Genomic DNA, 22,249 nt, shown 5'->3' with positions numbered 1-22,249 from the left:
ACTTTCCTCTTGTGCTTGTGATTACCATAAAAAAAAAATTCAAAACCTCTAAATATTAAATATATTACCAAGTTTCCAATTTTTTTTACAAATAATTTAATTTTTTTTAATTTCACTTTAGTGCAAGACTAGAAATTGGCATACTGTATAATTAGCATTAAGTCATACGCAATACATCCCCTAATCTTATTTTTGGATCGGGTATTAATATTCCTTGTATTTTTCTAAGAACCTTTTCCCCGAACAAAATAATCTGAAATAAATGACTACAAAGCAAACCAAGATAAGTATGACAATGTTTTGTTTTAATTATTATCGTTGTTGCCCTTCATCAGTATGCAACCGACAGTTCTTGGGATATGCAGTGTTAAATTATCAGCTTGGCGTTCGTATTCGCCCCCACAAATTATTTATTAAATTTAAAATGTTTAATAACAAAAGCTTAATACTCGTGTGAAGAGTTATGTTTAGTTAAATTAAAATTATGAATTTTGTTTCGGGGTTAGTGACTTTTTCTATATTATATTATTCGGGTAAGATATAATTTCATGGCTTTTTATATTCTTCTAGTGTATCTTAAAAATAATTTATTAGCCATTAATAGAATTCATTAAAATATCTCATTTTGGAAAGAAATAGAAGGTACTGCATGCTGTGCTCAGTTTGGCTATTCAATATTTATATTTTTACTTATTAACATGACGAATATATATGTATATGTCTCCAATCTTGCTTGTGCACCAATGTACTTTTACATACATTTCAGCCGAAAATTAATCGGGTCCTTTATATTTTGGGCGAAAAATTTATTCTTTCACCTTAAAAATATAAATACTTTAAATTTTCTTCAAATAACATTATAATAAAGAATATATTTTATAAAAATAGCGACATGTATATAAATTTACAATACAGTTCAAGAATCATGTCAAAACTTATACTATTAGAGAAAATCGATTCGACATGTAAAATTAATTTGAAGCTGTTTAATTAATAGACATTTTAATGAAATCACTCTTCTACTATTTTATTGAAGTATTTTTGTTTTGAGTACGAATATTATTATATAGCAGCTTATCTTGTCCACTACTGAACATAAGTCTCAGATCAGATTAGATTTTCTGATCTGAATACATGTCTGACCCTGCCAAAGGCAATCCGAGCTGTCCAAGTCAGTCCTATCCTTTTAATTAGTTTGCAGATCTTATTATACCTTCCCTTTTGGTCTCGTGTCCGAATTTCTTTTGTTTTTAGCATTACGTTATATATACAAATATTTATGAATATATAGGAAAAAACTAACATCTATTGCTAGTTTAAGTAAGTGCAAAAATATCAACGTATCTATTATTATATAGTATTGTGTCCATCGATCCACGTTTTTAAACATATTTGTAGTAACAGTTTCCCAAAATTGATTAAATGCTGTTAGGTTCATTTGTGTTCGTTTTTTGCTTACTATAATTTAAAAAAAAACCCTTTTTATTATTCATTTCCAATTTTATTACTGGGAATAAAAAATAATCTTTAAGTATTTGACTATTTTGTCGTAATCGGATTGTTTTAATTTTAAAAGTATCTGAAAATATTAAAAAAGTCTACATCTAGATCCTTCATTATCCTGTAGAGTTAATAATGAATACAGTAGTTAATATAAGTAGAAAATTAACCGGATGCAGATATTTTTATATAACAAATAAAAAGGAAATAATAATTGATAACATTCTTATGATTAAAAGCTATATATGAATTTATTATCTACAAGCTAAGTAAGATATAACAGTTTAATGCCTTTTTAATGACACTAAATGTTCATAAACTATTTTTGTTTGTCCAAATTGCAAAAATAGACAAAAGTAATATATTCTTAAAAAAATTGACTTTTGTAATTATATTGAAATAAAAATGAAGAGAAGAACAAAAATAGAGACAATAGAGTGAAAAATTGATAATTCCTTAAGAGCCTTGATAAATGTTTTAAATTTTATATCACTTTATTACTATGCTTAAAAACTGCTTTTTTTATATTTAAATCTTTTAAGTCCAGTAATACAGTATTATAATTTTAAAAAAATAAAATTTTCATACTAACAAAAGAAAATAATAATAAATAAAATTTGAATGTAAAAAAAAATTACATTATATGTCAAAAAAGAATAAGCAATCATTGGTTTTGGAATGTCATTTTTTATATTTTGCTTAAAATTAAAAAAGTTAGAAAGGACATAGTATTCTATTTATCCTGGACATTCTGTATAGTTGAAGCTTTGTACTTTAAAAAAAATAGTTCCTGATAGGTAACAAAGTTACTTTGAACTAATACAAAATAAAATAATACTAGAGTTAAAAACAAGTAGACGGCATTTCCTTTTCATATAGACTTGCTGTTCACTTAGACTTATTAATACATGTTAGCACTATTCAACAAAAAAAAGCGCTAGCTTCCTTACTGACTTATTTTACATTAAACATATTGTACGGTTAATTAAATCATTTATTTATTTTAGCTAGGGCGCCGAATAAACCAATATTATTAAGTAGACCTGTATCAGGTGAACTACTTATTGAACCTGGCGATAACGTTACTTTTATTTGCGAAAGTGAGCAGAAGATTCAGTGGTTTTACCCTTCAACTGATGACGTAAGTTTAGTCTTTAGATTATTTATAATCCTCTAAATTTTATATAAAAGCTTAGAAAGGTATTCTGGATCTCTTTCACTGAGGTGGTTTTATATGGAACCCGGAGGTTTTCATAATTTCGGTGTGTAAGATCCGTTATAATAGATGAGCTATTGTCCATATCGGTGATAAGTGTTTTCTGGAATTTATTCTTGACTTTATTTTTAACTCATAAAATGAGTTCATTCGAACTATAGCAAGAAAACCACCTTGTTCTTATAGACATACCAAATAAACTTTATAGATATATATATATATCATATATGTCATATATATATCATATATAGCATTTTTTCTGAAAATTTGATAGCCATGATAACAAACAATATGCTCTATTGGTGTAAAATATTTCATCACTTACGTTGCCGTTTATATAGTAAAATGGTAACAAAATTTTTCTTCAAACCCCGTTTCTTTTATCGATTTAAATCGGCCCAAAAATGAGTATTTTTTCTATTGAAAATTCCCTCCCTGGAAAATTCTTAGAAAGTCAGCCTCTTCATCAATGTGAATCAAAATATTTTCACAGAATTCTACGCTTCTGTGATAGTCTTGTGGTTTCAAAATCTAAACTTTGGTGAACTTGTATGGATGCCTTTTATGATTGGGTAATATTTTTTTAATTGAATAATACGACAAAACTAAATCATTCTTAGCATTTCTAATTGAAGATATGCGGTAAAATCTGCCAATACAAACAAACTGAATTTGTTTTATTTAATTCAGGTTTTAATTTACATCCATAATTAACAAAATTATTTTATAACCTTACATACGTTTGCCGATTCATTGATAGAGATCTGGATACATTTCGTTACAACGGATACAATTTTCTACAAGCTCTTGCTATTATTTGATCACATGGAAAATAAATAACCTTATCACCTCTTTTGAGTAGTTAATATCTTCCATTTTAGACTTTTTAATTAAGTGATTTCCTAAAACACAATGTTCATATTTTAACTTAATATGTCACTGTCATTTATTAAACCGTTGTGACATTTTCATGGCTTACTAAGTAATTTACAAAATAAAAATGAATAAAATTATCAAATTTCATGAAAATAACAATTTATTTCTAAAACGCGGCTATATTAAATTAAACATATCTTAACTCCTTATTAGAATATAAAATGAATAAAAGGGTGTTTCGGTTAAACAAATTGACTTTTCGCCATTTTAGTAAATAAAAGATATTAATTAAATTTTCGACTACCCTGTATAATGCTGATTAAATCAGGCTATGGGAAGTTAATCAAGATAGTCTCTTAAAATGATGTTTGAAATTTGAGCTTCCGATTTCTTTCTCGAAAACCACTAGAGACAGGTATAGGAAAGTGTAATTAAAAAAGGCTTAAAATGAAGCAGAGAATCAAAATAATAAAGGGTGTTTTATTTTAAAAAAACAAAGTTGTTGCCATTTTTTTATATAAGTAGCAACGCAGTAGTGTGTAGTGCAGAAAATATTTTAGACCGATAGAGCATTGTCTCCCAGGCAACTACAGAATAACGTATGACGTCAAAAAAGACTTCAAAATATGGTCATATAATGACGTAGTCAGCAAAAACAAACCCCAATATGCTCAGCATACTGTTCGGTCCTTGTCAACGTATATATAATATATATGTAAATAAATAAAATTAAAAATATTAAAATTAAAAAAAAAAACAATAATAGTAAATAGAGAGTTTTTTGACATGGAATCAAACCCTGGGCGTATATCCAATACCAATTTTAAACCTTTTATCCCTTGATGATGGACCGCACTGTGTCCGAAACATGTAGGGAATTTCAAATAACTAAATGTTTAATAAATAGTGAAGGGAGACTGCACTTTTAATGCAGTGCTAATTTTGAGTTATCTGTGGAGTACTACAACTCATGTCTGCAGATAAAAGAAATTTACAAATGAAAGGGACTTAAGTATTGTGGCTGCAATCTGGCTTTTATTAATCAAATTGTCAATATGATGAATGAGCTACACAAAACAAAAAGGGTTTCATTGTCAGATCTACTAATATTTTTAATGTGAAGTGTTGTCTAAAATTGTTGGATGGTCTGGTATTACTAAAGTTGGAATATACTAGTATAATTTAGTTGCGTAAATATGAGGTTTGGATTAAAACCATTAAACGCGTACAGAGAAAATTTCTTAAGTATATATTTTTTTTTAAGTTTGGAAATTACCCAAAGCAGGGCTATGGCCACTATTTATTTTTACGGAAATTTTTATACATCCACTTTTAGAAATTGGTCCATCAGAATTTATATCTCTTTAAAATTTTAACCAACAAAATTGATTCTCCTGAAATTCGTTCAATAGATTTGAACTTATACTTAAAAAAATTCACCCATTTACAATATACAGCGCATCCCAAAGTTATGTCTAAATTCATTTAAAATTCAGGGGTGTGTTCGAAAAAAAAACGTTCGGACCCGTCGATTTTTATTTCAAGTTGCGCATTTTTGTACGTGAAGTTTGTATATACAGGGTTGCTCAAAAATAAATTACGACCATCAACTTAATTTTTTCAAATGAAAGCACCTTTTTTTTATTTCATCTTTGAATTTTGCGTGGAATTTTACGCATGTTTCATGCATCATGTCCTATACCTTAAGTCAACAGTTATCGAAAAAAAGACGATTCATGTAACAAATAAAAAAAGAACAAAAATTAAATTAAATGTTCGAAATGGTTGCCATTCACGGCTTAACAATATCCAAGGCGATCAATAAAGTCTCGTTGCACATTTTCAATCATTTCCGGAGTTATGACGCGCACTTCTCTGCGAATTCTCTCTTTCAAGTCGTTTAGATTATTAACAAATACCTTCGACTCGAGATATCTGAGAACTAATTCTAACGCTGGAACTAATTCAAATTGGAGAAAATCGAGATACACTTGTCCCGTTAAAGTCTGTTTAAAGAAAAAGGGACCTATTACTCTTCCGCGCACTATTCCACACTACACATTTAGTTTTTGAGGGTACTGGGTGTTTACCTCCATCATCCAATGCATATTTTCTGTTGCCCAATATCGACAATTTTGTCTGTTCACACTACCATTCAAACAAAACGTGGCTTTATCGGAAAAAATAATATTTGTTACTAAATTATTAATTAGATTGCACATGTTTTGTAAGCGTTCACAAAACTCATTTCGCCTATCGAAATCGTTATCAAATAACTCTTGCACAGGAATAACTTTGTAGGGGTGATATTTGTGCTTTTTAACTATTCGGTGAACTATAGATTTCGCCATGTGTAAACTTGCCCCAATCTGCGACAGAGGAGTGCATGGATTTTCTTCCAAAGAAAGCCAAACGTCAAGTTGTTCATTTTCATCTCGAGCAGGACGACCAGATTTCGGCAGATCTCTAACATGAGCGAATTCTCTAAATTTAGCCTCTATTCTACTCACCGCCTTTTGACATATCGAAGGACGATCAGGATGGATTTCATTGAATAATTGAGCAGCTTCTCTTTGAGTACGTGTTCTATCACCAAACCCAACCATGCACAGAATTTCTATTTTTTCTCGTTCCGTTAACTTTACCATTGTGAAAACCGCAACTTTGCTCGTACACTTCACACTTGACAATATCTGTTTGGCGTACAACTGTCATACAGTTTCTATGAAAATACACGGTCACCAGCCAACAATAAAAAAACACGACCTTTTTATTTTAAGTCACCTCTTATTGTTAGCATAAAAAGATAACCACAAAATATCCCCTCCTAGAAGAAACTCTTAAACGTTCAAGAATTGGACTGATTACAGCGCCACCTTTTGACTGACCGCACTACTACGTTGCTTTATGGCGGGTGCGGAAATTTAAAAGTGGTGTTATTTTTGCTTTTCTGATAATTTTTACTTTAAAGTTATCAAATATGTAAATTTATTTGCAATTTTTCTGTTACGACAAAGATTAAAACAAAAAAATTGCAAATCATACATTTTAGTAACTCTAAAGTAAAAACTATCATACAGAAACAGTAGTAGGTATAAAAAAAACACAAAAACATTGTTGTTTTAAAAGTTTATTACCAAAACAAGATTTACTTATTATATACCTTACTAAGAAATACTTATAGTTAGTTACATACTTAGTTTATTAACAAAACTACTATTACTAAACAATTTACAAAATATTCTTACAAATGAATTTTAAATATTTGTACATTTTATTTTTAAAAGTGCTTACTTGGCCATTTATAATTATATCCAACGAATTTAAAAAGCCTTTTTTTCTGTAAATTAGTTAGGATAAGGTAGATTGGCCTATAGATGGCTTTTCTCTAGAAAAATAAACGATTGGTAAAATCATAATGACCAAATAATCCCACTAACAGCCGATTTTATAAAGTCGGGTTAAATATCCCGAGTTACCCCACAAGTTAACTCTCGGATCAAAATACAAAATGACAGCTAAAATTTTAAAAATGACACATCACATTGACGCACATCACCTTATTATGACAATTTTAATTATGACATTTTTAAACATTTTACCAAATTACCTCAAATTATTCGAATCTTAATATTAAAAATATAAGCTATATAGTTTAGCTGGGCGACTGGAAATTACCATTCTCAAAACGGTTTTCTCAAAGCAACGGTTTTTTCAAAAGATCACTTTCCTATATTGTGATGTTTTATAATCTATTACCACCATACTCTTACCGCAATTCCGTTTGGCAATTGATAGTTGCCGGTTTGGTCTTTCTAGTTTGTTTATAATTCAGGGCCCAATCGTAATCACCTTACTTTGATATTGATTTATACATTTTATTATATTTAATATTTATGCTTTGTATTGATTTTAGTACCTTTTGTAATAATAAATAATAGTTGAAACGAGTATTTTATTTAATTTTGCTATGGAATAATGTTTTTATGATTTTTCACTTTTTTTAACATGTCATCATATTGGTCCTACCATACCTCTAGTAATGAAAGTGTTAGTTATTTAACTGCTATTGAAATAACCATTTTATTATGAAGAAGGTGATGTATGAATACTTACAAAAAATAATAAAATTATAAACTAACCTTTTATATTTAAAAAAATTTGCAATTTTTATATTTAATTAAATTTTATGTAAGTTCTCCTGGTCGTCCTGTAGAGAATGATCACATATGAGTGAAAATTAAATCATATAATGAAAAAGAAAATAGATGTAAATATGTCTGTTAAATCAAAATGTTGTGTTAAATATTATTGCATTTTTTAAACTACCGTTTTATATTTACAGGAAAAAGACTATTACATTTTTATTATAAATGTAAATGACAATATACCAATTTTACCAAATTTGAGAGCTCTTTATAAATAATGTAGGCTCTTTAGAAACGCAATTAAAAATTTAAAGAATAGGTCAGTAGAAGCGTCGCTAAAATGTCGTCTGTAAAGACCTCTTTAACGTTCTTTCGTTTTTGTCACGGTTTTGAGATGTCATTTGGTTGCCCGGGCTGTTATCAATTTTACCAAATTTTCAGAAAAATTGAAGGTACGTTTCGTTTTCCATATACGGCTAACGTATTATCGGTTGTCAATCGCCCTGTATATAATGTAAATCATTGCATTGCATTATTTTTACGCTGAAATATTATATTCCATTAGGGCATGGTTTTATAATCTGTGCAATCTAAGATAAAATTTATTAAAAACTAAAACAAAAAGATTGAAATTTTATTTTAATTAATAAAAGTCATTTTAATTTATAGACTTCTCGTTTCCAAACTTTGAAGTTGAGATTGTAGAGACACCACAATCGTATACTCTCCAGAGAATTCTGCGGTGCAAAAATAATTTCACAAGTGATGTAAACTGATTTCGCTCTACTTCTAGTGTTTTGTTATACATACAATGTATAGTTCTTTCTCAGCTAGAACAGTCTCTAGGTTGTGAGATTTATTCCTCATTCTCAGAGATCTGATATTCCTATAGAATAGTTTTCACGTGTTGTTGAGTTGAATTCTACTGAAGATTGTAATAGTAATACGAATTATGCTCAAATAAACATGTAACAATTTACAACGTATATTGTGTACAGCTTTTTTGCTATCGATTGATTTTTAGTGGTTAAATGAAGACATGCATTAACAGAAATTTTTTCTTAAAAAAATAAGTGCTTCTGTATGCAATTAAATTACGAAAAGGGGTTTAGGTCAGTTTCATTTTTAGGTTAGTTAGATATTCCAATATCTGGTCATTATATGCAGGCTTTGACGACCTTAAAAAGCTATTGTGGCCTCTAAACATCATTTATTTTGTTTATCCAGAACCTGCTTGAACCCCTGTCAGAAGAACCTAATAAACAATATAAATAATAGGTGTCATAAATAGTTGTCACAGGTAAAAAGCAGGAGTTTTGGGAGTGGCTATATTAAATTATGTCTGGCGGCGACTATATTAAACTACAAGATGGTGATATGGCCTCAGAAGCCTATAAGAATAGCAATCATTTTAGCTATACTGTTAGAGAATACTTTTCTTCTAATCGAGATAAGCTAAAACTAAACTAAAGTTATTAATGATACATGACTTTTGATAATAAAATAGCAATAAGCTCAACATGTAAAGACTTTTTTACGTTAACATATTTTATAATAATTCACTTACGTCCCGATGTATGAAATATAAATTTCTCAGACTTATTAATAAGTATGAATACAGTTCATGTTACTCTACTCAAAATTTAGCAAAAAGCCGGCGATACTAAACCTCTTATAGTGCCCATTCAAGATAATGCTTTATTATTAACGTGGCCTATCGATTTACTTTATAGATACTTATATACTTTTATTTTTAGGCATATGTACATATTAACATATACATATTCTTTTAATTAATAATATCTTTTTTTTTAACGTTACTAGTTTTAGCGTTATTTTATGAATTGTTGAAAATGTCCGCTATTTACATTTATACCTATTTACATCTAAAGAACAGGATCTGTTTAAAGTTTCCCGGACATTGCACATACACCCGATATTCTTCCCAATATCCGATGTACTTTGAATAGTAGTTGTCAATAAATTCTTACTTTGCACTAGTTTTTAATACATACCTCTTTTTGAAATAGTTCTTTCATCTATGTCTTTATATAAAAGGAGTTGGAGTTTGCTGTTAGGAGATCTTCTTCCTATAGAATTTCCTATATATGGCATTAGATTAAAATATACAGCGAGAGTAAGTTAGGCACTAATACTAAAAAGTGTGTTTTATTTTTCTGCATTAAGTTCAGTTGGGAACATATTTGCCTATGAAATCCGGCGTTCCTCAGTGCTTCATCTGGAGCCAATTTTTTTATATGGTATAAAGTTGATTAATAAAAAATACGCGTTCAGTTTTCTTGTGAGCTGAAGTAACTAGGCTGTTTCAACTTGCCAAGCATAGGCGTTACCTAATTATAGCTAATTATAGGCTCGCCATCGCGGAGCCCTCTGTTGGCTTATAGCTTACCATTGTTACTTTAATCATTTTTTAAGAAGGTTAGTTCGCTAGTTCACTTTTTCAAATCCATACTTTTTATGACTAATTGGAAAAATTAATCATTTACTTAATAATGGTTTAGCATCTATATAAAATTCTATTCTTGCTTCATAATTCTTTGCTTTAATAATAAGATAGCGTTTTTTTTACTATTTATTTCAATTTAAAGATCACCTGGGATAATAAGCAGGTCTCGCTACACTTCACAAGTCACGCCGCGCCCATTATTTCGTGGTTTTTACAATAAGGAGCCAGTCGGATAAAGAGAATGACTGAAGCTTTACCCCGCGGTAGCTTTGACGAGTTTAAGATCTCATGGCGCATCTCAGGATATTTGACATCATATGCGTCTTTGATCAGATTGCTGCTATTGTAATGTAGCGTCCGGCAACATCGATTCCTCGCGAGCAACAAAGCTTCAGATCGCATGACACACAAGTTGTCTTTCTATATCTTATATATCTATTCTAGCCAGAGACTCTTCTGTATTTTGATGGATCACCACTCAATAATTCAACAAGAACAAATACAGAAACCTTTCCCAGTCTCTTTTATGACTAGAGAATATTTTATCTAAATACCCATTACTTTTCACCCAATCGACAGATCTATTCTTTTACTAAAGCGTCGAAGGCAGTAAAAAAGGCTTATTGGTTTGGTAGAGGGCATGGTTTAACTTATTTGCTGAAGTAGTCATGACCATAAACTTATTCCCTGCTTCTGAATTAGAAAACAGGCCGGCAACTTCAATTTACTGGCCGGCAATAACAACGTTCTTTATAACAGATTTCTCACCTTACACTGACGCATTAAACCTTTTGTCTTTTCTGCAGTCCTTACAAAGGGGCACTTTTCGCGCGTACAATGCATTTCCTGCACTAGTTCCTTACGTTTGCGTTGCTAATGGCTCAGTAAAATCTTTTCCTCACTTTTCTTATGGTCTTTTTTACTCCAAGATGTTCTTCTGACGAGCATAGATTTCCTCTAGAAACTCTGAAATCTGATATCTGATCTGAATTGATTTCACCATTGCGAAATGCATCCAGGAATGATTAATTTGTCAAATGTTTTATGATCCTTTTCGAAACATCTGAATATACTAGTCAAACGAAACGTGTAATATCAGCTTCAAATTCTTGCTGGAATTCCTCTGTCTTCTGACAGATTTTTCAACTAGGTGTGGTAGTTATGTTGTAGGTAGGACTGATCATAACGCATCTTCAAATACCTCACTAGGTAGTCGTAAACTTCTTGCTCTTTAGGGGACATTTTCACAGAATGGCAACAGCAGCACCTTATAAGGCCAACACAATTGCAGTCGCTTTCTCCCTCAGTGATCAATTATTTGCTTTTGCAGCCTCGTGATCTACAATAGAGCCGTGCGAGTGACGCTAAAAATAAACAGCATGGGAGTTAAGAGTGTAAGGGATTTAACAGATAGCAATAGATCTTGTCCAAATACAAATTTAAAGGCTGCTTCATTTAATGATTTTTACATCTCCATTGCTGCTAACGTGAGAAACTTTATGTCATCGACTTCAGGCATTGTTGAGCCGTTCAATCGTATGGATAACCCAATCTCGCTTATTTTTGTTTGTTTCCTACTAAAAAAAAATAAATAAATAAAAACTATAATACAATAGATTCAAAATAAAAAAAAATCGGGGTGGGATAATATTTCCATTAAGACTCTGCAGGCACTTCCGGACACAGCACTGGCTGTTTTTCTGAACCCATAAATCAATGTTTTATATCAAGTATTTTTCCTAATAGTCTTAAATTGACCAAAGTTGTGGCTCTTTGTAAGGATGGTGATATTAAATCTCCCACCAACTATCGACCGATTTCTATCTTATCAACAATTTTAAAAATTATTGAAAAACTTGTCGAGGATAGCATGCTGAATTTTTGGATAAGAAATCAGGTTTTCTCAACATTACAATTTGGCTTCCAAAGCAATCTAGCAACTATGCAATTTTGTCAATTTTCAGGCATAGCAGCCGTATTGCGTGATTCCATTAAGGCATTCGATTGTGTGTCACGGAACTCTGTTGCACAAGCTGAAGCTTTATAGATTTTGTGGTGTTGTCTTGAGGTGGCTTGCATCCTTTGCATCTCTTTGATAAACAACAGGCAGTGATATTACAAAATGGTACTTCAAAAGTTCAACAAGTTCTATTTTGGGACCTTTATTGATTTTATTTTTGTTAATGACCTTTCAAATTTGAAGGTCTCTGGAAAATTTATTATATTTGCTAATGATCCCACTGTCTTGTGGAACAACAAATCAAGGGAAGATTTAGATCAAGCTATCGGATCGGATCTGCATATTCGTGTAAGGCTAACTTTGTTTCAGTGTCAATGGGAGACGAGATGATTTCCGAATGCCAGAGATAAAAGTTAAGATCGTTAAAATACAAGAATAATAGCAGCTCTCAATATTTTATACTAATTTAGTATATGTACAATATTGGATTAATATTGATACGATATCTTAAACTGAGTATGCCTTATTATGTAATAATAACATTATTTTTAGGTAACACCGACTAAAATAGAAGTTTTGGATGCGGCCAATGACACATTTCACCATTCTGAGCTACATATAATAAATATGTCTTATTTATTTGTGGGATATTATAAATGCAGTCCCTCTAATATAAATCATCAGCAAAACATATATGTATTTGTCAACGGTAAGTTAACATATTTTGCGGAAAAATAACAAGAAGATAATTAAATGGTACTAAAGTTAATTTTTTTTAGTCTTTTAGACTTTTTAGTTTTTTTTTATTTTTTTTTAGTTGGATTAGTGGCCAAATAAAACTAAGTATTAATTTACCTTGTTTTAAGAAACTAGTTTTATTTGGATTCATATTCTACTAAACCTAAAATACTAAGCAAATATGATACATATGAGGCGATACGACGTAGAAGCTTGATCTGTAAAAGTACTTTTATAATACCTAATGTACCGCGTGTCTTACCTTACTAAGAATTAATCTCTTTTGTATCTTATGATGTATTAGCCGTATGCGAAAAATTGAAATTGAATCTCCAAGAGACCATGAGAAATTTATGGATTGACTTAAGTCCCTAGAACAACCCGTGGAGCATGCAATGTTTTTGGTTAAACCGAAGGTATTGGCAAAAATAATAATAAATAGGAAAAAATTGCTTATTTTTAAATTAGGTACAATATGAGTTTGTTGAAATAAGTGAAAGCATTATTACAAAATGTAATATTTTCTTGTGGTATTTGTTTTATTTTATGCTTTAAATTTCCGAAAACCAATATATTAGTATATTTACTCTTTTGAAAAAATATGTACTTACTATGTACCATTTTCCGTCGGTAAACAGAATAATAATATAGTTATAATATCCGACTCTAGGAAAATATTATTAATTACATCGACCCTTGATCCTTGGCAAAAAGGTTTGACGCGATTTTTAACAACCGGTACTCTAGAGCTGTTGACAAAAGAAGCCAAGATTGAGACAAGCCTGTCAATCTAAATTTAATAATTAAGATTTCTTTTTTAAAAACGCTACAATTGATTTTAAACTAAATAAATTATAACAAAACATTTGCACGAGTGAAAATAATATATACCATACTCTAACGATATTCTAAACACTGAGAAACCAGCCGATTCTCCGTTATTCCGGAATGACACAAGCGGTACTCACCGCACGATGGCTAGAAGGTTAGCGAGAATCTTCCGGAACAGCGTTCTGCCGAGTAAGAACCCACATCGCTGACAGTTGTAAGTTAAGTGAAGTAAAGTTTGAAATATTGGCGCGAGATTTTAATAGTTGTAAATGAATACAGTTAAAATAAATATCTCTAGTAGTCGTGAGTGATGGTAGACTCTTCGTGAAGTGTGTAAATAATTTAGTTTTTTATTATTTTTTATTTGTTTTTTGACTATGTTTTTGCTGGTGCAAGCGATATTGGTCAACTGTTGCAAGGTTTGAAAGCTAAATTACTGCAAAATTATACCGAGATTGAGATGAGAACATTGGACGTCAACACTATCGACGAGGTGGTCTATAGACCTTCAGCAGTGGACCATAAGAACGAAGCTTGTGGCAATCTGTTGGGCTGATGCGCCTCAGGCTGCCTCAATTTGATGGTACTAAATCTTGGAATATTTTATGTTAGTTTGATGTGGCTGTAAAAGCAGACGATTGGTCATACAGGGAGAAGGCAGCTGCCCTTATGTTGAACTCGAAAGGAGATGCTGGTACCATCCTTTAAAAAATGTCCCCAAGAACAAGACGTGTTTGACCATCTAGTGAGAAGATGCATTATGGCCAGTCACTTAGTTGCCTTGCCTTCAGCAAGCCGTACCACGAAGGTCATGTCCGGAAGAGATCAAGCTTTGTCAGCGGCAGAGGCAAAAGGTTCTAAGTTATTAAGAACCACTGTGGTCGATGATACTTGGCAAAATAGGATTATATAAAAGACTAAGAGGACGATCCCGATATCCAGATGGTCCTAATCTGGATAAAGGAAAAGAGGAAGCCAACTTGGAAAGAAGTCGCCAAGTATTCTCACAATGTGAAGTTATGATTATTTTCTAGTCTGGTCTTACAAAACAATTTTGATGTCGTGGTGGTAACAGAAACTTGGCTGCATAGGGGAATTCCTTCGGAATTATTTGGCATTCAGGGTTTTAATGTTGTTCGTAAAGATCGTTTACATGGTAGAGGAGGCGGGGTGCTGGCTTATATAAGGAATACATTTTCAGTTACTGAGGTTGGCTTTGATTTTGATGTAAGTGAAACTACTGAATATTTGTTTTTTAAATTTAAAATTTATGGAAAGACCTACTGTATTGGAATATATTACAGGCCACCTAGCTCTCCAATGCAGGACTTTTTAAACGATATTGACAACATGTTTTCTTATGTTTGCAGCACTTTTGATAGTGTTATCTGCCTCGGGGACTTTAATATAGACTTTCTGAGAATTCCAAATTCAGTTTTCTTTTGTTTAGAAACTTATGATTTAATCCAAGTCCTAAGTGAGCCTACAAGAATTGCAGAAACATCTTGTACTCTGATCGATCCGATTTTTCTTTCAAAAAGTTTTAAGATTAATCTGGTTGGGACAATGAATGCTGACAATATCTCAGACCATAAGTTGTGTTATTGCGATATTTCGTCACCTAAAATAAAAACTCCTTAAAAAATTATTACATACCGCTATTTCAGAAACTTTAATTTAGAGCAGTTTAAACATGACCTACTTTCTTTGGACTGGTTTTCAATTATACGCACGAAAGATATTGATGCAAAAATTAATACCTTAAACTCATTTGTTCTTCAATTATTTGATAAACATGCACCAACGAAAACTAGAAAGGTCACAAAGCCCAAAGCAGATTGGTTAAGAGCAAATATTAAAATGCTAATGCGAGACAGGGATAAAACACTACAAACATATAAGTTGTCGAAAAACAACGCAGACTGGCAAGCATATAAGCAATTACGCAACTTGACGGTTTCGGCCATTAGGAGGGAAAAACAACAATATCTAAATTTTATATCGGCACAAAACAACCCACGAAGAACTTGGAATGCATTAAGTAACCTCAATATTCATGTTAATAATAAAAATAGCCAAGACTTACCGCAAAATTTATCGGATCCTAACCTTATTAATAACTATTTTGCCCAGATTTTTCAAAACTCAAGTAATGACTGTCAAAGTGGAATAAATTTTTATAGTTCCAATAAATTTAAGAATGATTTACTTAATTTTTCTTTTACAATGTGTACAAAACAAGAAGTCCATGAAATACTACTTAATTTTTTAAAAAATTCTGTCGGCTCTGACTACATTTCTCTGCGTATGCTTAAATATTGTATCCCTTGTATCCCACATTGAAATCTGTATAGTGCATATTATTAATTGCTGTTTTGAAAAGAAATATTTTTCTCCAATTTGGAAAAATGCAAAGAGCATACCTTTACCTAAATCTAACGATCCAGAAAACTTTTCCGACTTACGTATAATAAGTATTTTACCTGCCTTATCAAAAATATTTGAAAAGGTTTTATACCAGCAAATCCTAAAATTCTGCAATGACAACGAAATTATACCAGTTAGCCAATGTGGGTGCCGACAAGGTTTCAGCACCTCAACTGCTTTGGCAAAAGTAACTAATGATACCTTCGAGGCTTATGATAAGGGATTTGCAACTCTGCTTATTTTGTTAGACGATTCGAAGGCATTTGATACAATAAATCATCAGCTACTTATTGCTAAACTTAAATATTATGGTTTCGAATCGTCAGCATTACAATTAGTAGAGTCTTATCTATCGGAAAGAACCCAGAGCATATTTTATAAAGGCAACTTCTCCGATAGGATTGATATTTTAACTGGAGTCCCACAAGGATCTATTTTGGGCCCACTGTTATTTATAATTTATACGTCTGACTTGCTCGCTTCCTTAAAACATTGTAAAAAGGTTACCTATGCTGATGACACACAACTGTACATTTCACTCAAACCTGATAAATATAGAATTGTTAATGATTTAGTAAATCAAGAATTAGACATTATTCAGCATTTGTCAACTGAGCATAATCTAACATTAAACTCTTCTAAATCTAACGTAATGTTATTTGCAAATTAAAAAAAAATCAGTATTTCTAAAGAATAATATTATTATTTCTATTAATCAAGTGCCACTTAACTTTGTTGAGGTGACTCGTAACTTGGGCTTGATAATGGACTCTCAGTTAAGATTTGAACATCACGTTGCAGATATGAGAAAAAAAGCATTTTACAACTTAAAACTGCTTTACGCAAATCGTAAATATCTCAATAAAAATCTTGCAAAAATGCTATCTGAATCACTAGTACTATCAAGATTCAACTATTGTGATTTTATTTACTTTCCATGTCTTACTTATCTTGAAAAAAATAAGATACAAGTCATGCAAAATGCCTGTTGCAGATTGATATTTGGCTTGAGGAGACGTGATCATATATCACATAAGGTTAACCAGCTTAAATGGTTCAGAATGGAAAATCGTTGGAGACTTCATTTCGGTAGTTTTTACATAAGACCATGAATTTATCAATAAATAGTACTCAGTTAGATTGTCTTTTTCTTACTAGGTCTGCAGTTCACAATATTAACATTAAGCGCAAACATAAACACACAATTCCCAAATTCCGTACTTCCGTTTTTAGAAAATCGTTTGCATATAATTCAATTACTTTGCTTAACTTATTACCTGAAAACATGAAGGGAAAGAAAGAAAAAAGAATAAAAATAAAAAATTTAAAAATTGTGATGATTGTTATTTTTTCTTTTTTACAATGGTGAAATGTGTTTTGAAATGTTATTAGGTTAGCTAGTGTAAGGGTACCTGTATTTTTCTGTTTTTTTTTGAATGTGTGTATTTTATCTAATAATAAGTTTCTATAAGATTGTTTCTATTCTTCTCAATTTTTGTGGTTAAGTAGAATAGCAGTGTTGCTAGACTTCGCCATAAACTTTTCAATTAAAGAACAATGAAACTCATAATTTTGGAAAATCGACTCTTGAGATGGAAAATAGTTGACGACGACGGTAAAAAAGAACGAAGGCAAATTGTTGTGCCTGCCTAAATTTTGGATTTTAGAGTTGCTAGAAAAAATCTATGCCAGTGTATCAGGAGAACACCTTAGAGACACAATGACCGTAGGAAAAAATCGGGAAAATATGTTGGGTCGATAGTCAGGTAGACGTAAGGGATTGGTTCAAGAAATGGGTTTTACATGCGGCAAGTAATGAGCTGCAGAAAAAGCAGGACACTTTAAAGCGTTAATGCAATGTGGAAAGTCCCTTTGAAAGGATTGCTATTAGCGTTGCTAGTCTGTTTCCCGAACCAGAAGCAGGGAAAAAGCACATCGTGGTCGTGATCACCTACTTCATGAAATGAGTACTATCCATACCCTATGCTAAATCAGAAAGCCTCTACTATCACCGACATCCTAATAAGAGAATGGATTTTGTGTACATTCAGAGTAAGGATGAAAGTTTGAATACAGCTTATTCCAGAAGATCTGCAAGACGCTTGGAATCAAGAAAATGAGTACTACTGCATCACACCCGCAGTCAGATCGCATGATGAAACGAATGAATAGGACCATTAGTCGGTATTTACCAAAAGTAATCTCTAGCCACCAAAGAAACTAGGATAGGTTTCTTGATGGCTTCGATCGGCCATCCATGAAAGCACAGGCGAGGCTCTGGCTCGAATAGTGATGGGAAGAGAACTCCGTCTCCCATGCGATCTGAAGTTTGGTTGTCTGCCAGGAAGCGTATTTACATACTATACTACAATATAGAGCTACACCATATAACTCGGCGGCTCTGCACCGCAGTATAATATGTAGTTGAAAAAAAATTATTATTATTATTGGTTTTTCTTTCATTTTTGTTGATGATTTTAATATACAAGATGAAGCATATTAAAATATTTAATGAATACAATGATACTTTAAAATTTAAAAACAATGTTGTGAAGGTCTGTTGTATTTTGGGTTTTAGAATTTCGATAGTGCTTTGTTTCTAAGTTAGGTTTTTTATTTTTATGTATATGAATACAAAATATGTATCTAAATAAGTACACATAATTTGTTAGATTTTAATAAGGTGCTACCTATTTAGTTTAGATTTGAAATTTAACGGGCCTAATGAATAAAAATAAAGCAACTTTTGCTTAAAATATGAAAGCAAGACCTCAGGACTTTGCGGATTAGAAATGGTAGAATTAGAAGCATATTTTTGTGTGTTATTGAGACAGAATATATAGGAATTTACACATTATTATTTATTTTCTTTTTATTTTACGTCAAGTACCTGTGTTTATTTTTAATAAATATTTGTTTAATACCTATAATATATAAATCTGTTTTATTTTTCTATTAAAATTAATCTAATAAAATAATCTCTTATAGTCGATTCCTTACTTGGTACACCTTCTAATTCTAATCAGTTTGCAAACTTTTCTGAAATTGCAAAAAAATTTAAAGCAAACTTCAGCAGAATACTTAACGTAGTCAAGCTTAACCATTGAAGTAGTTTTTAATTTAGTTTTTAATTCATATGAATTGCAGAAAAATATAATTCAACTTTTGCGCTATTACTATTTTGTGGCGTCATACAAGCAGATTAATGATAAAAAATATAAATCTGAACATTCTGAAGCGAAAATTGTATTTTAAAATTAAACCAAAGTTAGGAATGGACTAAAGAAATTACGTTTTACGCGTACGTACCTTAAAAAGCCTACAAGCCACTATTAAAATTTTTAAAATACAACACACCTTCACAACATTTGTTTTCAAATTTTCCAGTCGCATCATATTCTTTAAATATTTAAAGATCCTTTATCTTGTATATCGAAATCGCCAGCAAGAAAAAAAAAACAAAATTCAATAATAATAGCAAAATAAATAATTACAAAATAATTAAATGTGTTACTACCAATTTTACAGCACCAAAGAAATCACATAAAAACATTTTTCTTTCTAATGCTCTGTAGCGTAGTATAGTATGTAGTGATAAATAAGCGCATTTCTAAACTACATATTATACTGCAGTGCAGAGCCGCCGAGTTCTATGGTGCTCTATGCTGTAGTATAGTATGTAAATACGCTGCCAGGAACCGGTGTAGCCGGGGAGGATGCATATGATGGATCAATGCTGAAGACTAGAGGTGTAACAAACTTCAAACATTTTGGGATGGGTCATACAAAGTTCTGGAAGCCATCAACGAATTTCTATACATAATACAAAAGCCGCCGAGAGGCAAAGCTCGAGTCATTCACTTAGTTAGTGAATGACTCGAGTTAGTTATTTCACACGACATGTCGTGTGCTTTGTATTATATTTGTATTATATTTTTTCAGATAGTGAGCATCTCTCAGCAATTAAGGTAACAAATGAAGGGTCGCCAAAGGTACTACATGCTTTGCCTGATGTAGAGCTAACAGTTCCTTGCAGACCTACAGAGCCACATGTAACTGTAAATTTTTGTTCTGATACTTTTTTTGAATCGGAATGTAATTGCAATGATAGCAATTATGTAAGTTTAAATTTGACCAAATATTTTATCTAAAACGACTTCGACTAATTCGAGTTTTTTCTTTATACTAGAGAAACAATATCGACCAGAGGCCTAGTTTTAATCCTCGACGAGGATTTCTTATCAATACTACAGAGGAAAAGTTAAGCAATACAATATACACTTGTGTTTTTTGTAAAAATCAGGCAATTGAAAAAGTTAGCTTTATGGTGGAAGAAATTGGTAGGTAGTAGGAAACTTTAATTTTCCTTCAATAGGGTTAATACTAGAGTTTAATTTTTAGATCGAAGAGATTTTCTTCCCAAACCATATTTTAATTCTACATCTCGTATGAATCATACAGAAGTTGGAACCTCAATCTTAGTGACTTGTTTTATAGACTTGGTTGCTAGTGATCTTTACTTTACTATAATAACACCGAGAGGTATCTATAGAGTAAGTAATCCTTTTTTCTTTCAGTAATGATCTCTTATAAATATTTATAGTTTAAATATTTAAAATGCACACGACTTATGCTGTTTTTTGCTATTTAGAAACTTAAACAAACAAGATATACTAAGAAAGGTATAGACTGCCTATATGTTGAAAAAGTTTTAGAAAAAACTACGCTACAAGACAGTGGCACCTATGTGTGTGAGGTCTCCGATCAACAAGACCATATTAGTTCAACAAAAACATCCATAACGCTCCGGGGTAGGTATAATTTTTTAACCCCTTAGCATGATGATAAATGATTTATATAAGAAATCAGCAGCTCAGTAGTGTAAAAGGAGTTAGTAAAGTATATAATATATTTCAATTCTATTAAATATTTATATTCCGTCTAAATTATTAAAGTTTAAAATTTGGTAGTATTTCTCTCTAGAGACTCAGCATCAATCTTATATGATTTTTGAACCTTTTTTTATATGGTGAGATTTTGAAAAATATTAAATATTTCAATTCTGCTTTAGATCCAAATAAATGCACTTTGGAAATGGACTTAGTAGCAATAAAAAATCAACTAATAGTGGACTCTGGAGACAGTATGAGATGGAAATTTAAAATTTACTCCCATCCCGTTGCAACATTAATATGGTATTATATATTTTTTTTAATTTTATAAATCTATTTCAATATAGTAAATCTTTTTTAGGTTCTTTAATGGTGCAAAAATGATAAATAATACGATTATTCAGTTTGGCTTTAATGAAGAAGAATCAGCAGCTTATTTATATATAGCAAATGCACAACTCGAAAATATGGGAAACTATACAGTAGAAGCTATATCGAGTCGTTGGACTAAGAACGTAGAAGATTGTATCAAAAGAAGAACTACCAGCTTGTTCTTAACTATAAAAGGTAAAATCTATTTTTAACAAAATTTTTCGAAAAAAGTGACGAACTAACTCAAAAGACGTACCCCAAAATAATAATTTAAAAATAATAGTAAGTGGGTGTTTTATTAAGTGTCAGCACCATATATAAATAGTTAGGAGAAATAAATCAGAAAATTGAAAAAAGAAAATTACATACAAAAACAAAAAAGAAATTACATATTTTACTAAAGTGTTATTTGGTTTTAGTTAAACACTTTTTGCTATAAAATTCTAATTACTATTAAAGTCCATTATATTATTGAAACGTCGTTCAAACAAAGTGTGGTAGTAAGAGGAAATAATTGTTACAATAGAATAATTGATCTAAACCAAAATTATAAATAGTTGCATCAAGATACTGATCCGTTTGCAATTTGAATGTCGCTATAATAACAATGTAATAATACTATTTCTAACAAAAATTAAAAAGTGAGCAAATAAAACTCATAAATTATAACTACTAATTATACTATAAAGTTTAAAAAGACTAGTTACTTAAAAACAAATTAGTAAGAACCCACTAAACCTAGCATTACTATAATTACAAGTGTAAATGCTAATCCACCAAAGTTATCAACAACCAAAATCTACAAATTACAATTTTCTGATT

General features: G+C 31.0%; 1 protein-coding gene across 1 annotated transcript in view; it reads left to right on the top strand.

Moving 5' to 3' along the window:
* Positions 1–336: 336 nt before the first annotated feature.
* Positions 337–22,249, top strand: part of LOC126735787 (vascular endothelial growth factor receptor 1-like) — a 58,113-nt gene continuing 36,200 nt past the window's right edge. Inside the window, exons 1-9 of the mRNA XM_050439894.1 lie at positions 337–533; positions 2,508–2,641; positions 12,720–12,876; positions 20,106–20,281; positions 20,353–20,503; positions 20,565–20,716; positions 20,815–20,974; positions 21,235–21,358; positions 21,417–21,622. Of these exons, the coding sequence (XP_050295851.1) occupies positions 485–533; positions 2,508–2,641; positions 12,720–12,876; positions 20,106–20,281; positions 20,353–20,503; positions 20,565–20,716; positions 20,815–20,974; positions 21,235–21,358; positions 21,417–21,622 (1,309 nt within the window). The 5' untranslated portion in view covers positions 337–484. The remainder of the gene's footprint in view (positions 534–2,507; positions 2,642–12,719; positions 12,877–20,105; positions 20,282–20,352; positions 20,504–20,564; positions 20,717–20,814; positions 20,975–21,234; positions 21,359–21,416; positions 21,623–22,249) is intronic.

This window comes from Anthonomus grandis, chromosome 4 (assembly GCF_022605725.1).
Source record: "Anthonomus grandis grandis chromosome 4, icAntGran1.3, whole genome shotgun sequence".
Taxonomy (NCBI): domain Eukaryota; kingdom Metazoa; phylum Arthropoda; class Insecta; order Coleoptera; family Curculionidae; genus Anthonomus; species Anthonomus grandis.
The sequence above is the reverse complement of the archived record's forward strand: the minus strand, read 5'-3'. Positions and strand labels throughout refer to the sequence as shown.